At 26.8% G+C, this 3,499-nt stretch overlaps 1 protein-coding gene across 1 annotated transcript; it reads left to right on the top strand.

Annotated features, from left to right (window-relative positions):
* Window positions 1-1,975: 1,975 nt before the first annotated feature.
* On the top strand, window positions 1,976-3,214 carry LOC105625331 (general transcription factor 3C polypeptide 2; the record flags this gene model as incomplete). Its single annotated transcript, XM_012206667.1, has 5 exons — window positions 1,976-2,058; window positions 2,216-2,421; window positions 2,510-2,708; window positions 2,774-3,019; window positions 3,095-3,214. Coding segments are annotated over exons 1-5 (854 nt in total), but the record flags the coding sequence as incomplete, so codon positions are not given.
* Between the last annotated feature and the right edge of the window lie 285 nt (window positions 3,215-3,499).

The following is a 3,499-nucleotide window of genomic DNA, read 5'->3' as shown; positions in this document are numbered from 1 at the left end:
AATTATTAGTATATATATATATATATATATATATATATATATATATATATATACACATATATACAAATTCCATAACTGAATTTTATGCGCAAAGATATATAGATATACAGAGACAAAATCGTTGTAAATAATTGAACTATTTGTATTAGCTTGTTAACAGGACAATCTCTTCGACTCATCTCCTATTTTTTTTTTGGTTAACCATCAATAACTTCAGTGTGATGTCGATCATCAGTATACTGAATAAAAAATTATCTATCTCGCATTTATTTATAGTCTCGATTTTATTAACGTATAACGGGTATAACAGAATTTTTATTGAGTTCTTTATTTAAATACGATAATGAATTGGAAAACTGTACTCTCTTTTTTAGTTAGATAATATGCATTTGATTAGATAATGCTTAAAAAAAAACTTCTTTTTATATGATTTAAGTACTCAATAAACTATTTATTAATTAATTTTTGTGTGCGTCATTTACAATCTTTTCAGGAAAATTTGTATGTCTTAAACAAAATTAACTAACCATTATTCTTTTCAGTCTTTGTAATTAATTGATTTTGTAAAAATATGTAAAATATGATCAATTAATTGTATTTATTGTATTTTCTTTTTTTATAATAATTTTTTATATTAATATTAATTGATCTAAATTATTAGCTCCGTCCATTAATCAGATGATTAATATTTCTAAATTGAGAACACATTAGTTTATGACGACAGAAAGCTATATAATTAAAAAACAATTAAGACCGTTTTATAATTAATTTTAATCGACTAAACATTTACAATCGATATTTATGTGGTTATTAGCCATCGAGTCAGTAGAAGTCCAATGATTGACTCTTTTAATCGTTTCGGGTTAAACTTTAAATACCGTTATTGAAGCTGATTCATCTTACCAGTCGATGCTTGACTTACTTTGCTGACCCAGAGACCCAGTGAATGTGTTCTCGAATTTCAAATAAGTATCATGCAAAAAATATAGAATATGATTTGTGGCAGCGATATTTTATGCTAATGGGAGTCTGGAATATTCATTGCATGTGTTATTAATAACGACTGTATTTTAATCGCGCAATAATAATTTTGCAATTTAGCATCTTACCATATGTTCACTTACTTTCATGCAAATCGCAAGTGATATATTCAATAGACTAACTGATGAACATAAAAATTAAATGAAAAAATATAAATTGTTTTATACACACACACACACACACACACACACACACACACACACACACACACACACACACACACAGACACACACACACATATATTTTTTTTGTAAATGACTTAATAATACGTTGAACGTTTGTTTATGATTTATATTTAATTTATTATTAAAAGTTTGAGTTATTAGTATATAAGAACTAGTGTTTAACTCATTAATCCTTGATTTTACACAAATTTTTAATTTATCAAGTTTTTTTATAATTATTGTCATTTTAAAATAGGACTCTGTATAATATTCCGTCCATAAACATTCTGTAATAGCCTTTACTAGGAAATCTTATTTATTCTTTAATACAAGTAAGAATCACGATTTTAACGATAATCGATTTTAATAAAAAAAAGCTCGACAAAAATGACAAATCAACAGTAGCTTTTTCTGTGAAAATATGTCTTAAAATTATATTTCCAGGATACTCAGATTATTTTATTCGAATTTTCGGATTCCGTCAGTAAAACCGAAATTAAAAAATGATAAATCCAAAAAAATGATGATCCTTGCGTGCTTCCCAAATCGTCTAAAATGCGTAAACTTCTTTGTTAAAAAAATATATTAAATATATTCATAAAAAGTGTTTTATACAAATTAATATATAATTATATGTAAATAAAGTCGCAAAGAAAATATTTATTTAGCATATTCTCATATTGTTTTTTAGCAGAATAATTAGATATATATGTATAATCAAATATTTAAAAGATTGAATCTCTAAAAAAATTTTAGGAATCTACCGAAAAATGGCTTTCTTGGATAAAGAAACAACGCAAAGTCCCCATTCAACTGAAACTTATAAACCAGCTTTACGTTGGACTCTGGATTTGTAAATATAATTGGCTTATGTTTTTTTAATTTTTAAATTTTAATTTTATCTCTACATAGCTTTTATTACTTTACATTAATGGAACTGATTTTTTATTAAATTATTTTTTATTTACTGAAATAACATATATATTTTTTATTTATTTATAACGTAATAGTGAGCTGAAAAATTATGAATTGGCATTATTCAAAGATGATATGCCGAATTATTTTACGTTATTGGAAAATAATGATGCGGCAATGTATCTCCCAGAATTAACAATTTCAATGGCCTTCAAGCAAGTAAATGTCAATTTATCGAAAACGAGTTCTGACAAGGATAATTGGAATCGTATAAATAGATTTGAAAGTGATATCTATGAAGGTAAATTTACAATATTTGTTTATACATACTATGATATATGGAAATATTTAACAAAGAATAATTAAATTAAATTTTAATATTGTTTTAGCTGTGCCAACATTTTTTGTCGGTGGTCCTATATGGGCGTTAGCATGGTTACCCATTCCATCATTGATATGGTCCAAAAATCCGACTCAATACGTCGCAATTAGCACACATCCCACGATGGAAAGTAAATATACTGTGAGAAATAAATATTTGGGCCCGAATATTATACAGATATGGGATGTTGGATCCTTAAATCATCAGTAAATAACTAAAGCCATTGCTATAATTTGTAACGTTATTGGGATTATATTGTATATGTTTTCAGAGTTAATAGCAAGATTAGATCGCCTGTCTTAGCTTATGCGATTGCGCATAATAGCGGTACAATTTGGTGTTTAGAATGGTGTCCATCAGGATGCTATCAGGATGTCGATCTTGATAATTATAAAGCAGACGAAAGTAAAATCAGGCGAATGGGATTACTTGCAGCTGCGTGCTCGGACGGATGTATAAATATTTATTCGCTACCGTTTGCAGATGAACTTAAATTCGAAAAAACGGAAAATAATTCGTGAGTTGTATTTTGATTGCACATTATTATTCCTCTTTCGGTTATTTATAAAATTTTTATGTGATTTGTATCAAGATTGCCGATTTACAAGACTGATCCGGTAATGACACTGGTTGTAAATACTCTTATATACGATAATAACGAACAAGATTGGCAATGCACTAAACTGTCATGGACGAAGGAACATGGACATAGGTAATATTTGCAATATAAATTATTTTTCGTAAAGTTTATATATACAGAGCAGACATTTCATAAATATTTTAAGAAATGAGAGAGATTTTTTTGATAAGATTTTAAGAAACGATTCCTCACATTAATTAAAGATGAAAATTTTTCATAGGTCCAAAGCGACTTTATTTTGAAAATACAATGTTTGTCCAAATTGAAGGAAAAATTTTGTTTTTTTTTTTCTTACAAATTTCGAAAATCGCTCGGATTATTTTAACGAAATTTATGTATATTTAAACGATTTCACCA

The sequence above is a fragment of the Atta cephalotes genome (genome assembly GCF_000143395.1).
Source record: "Atta cephalotes unplaced genomic scaffold scaffold00960, whole genome shotgun sequence".
Taxonomy (NCBI): domain Eukaryota; kingdom Metazoa; phylum Arthropoda; class Insecta; order Hymenoptera; family Formicidae; genus Atta; species Atta cephalotes.
This window is presented reverse-complemented; position numbering and strand designations above follow the sequence as displayed.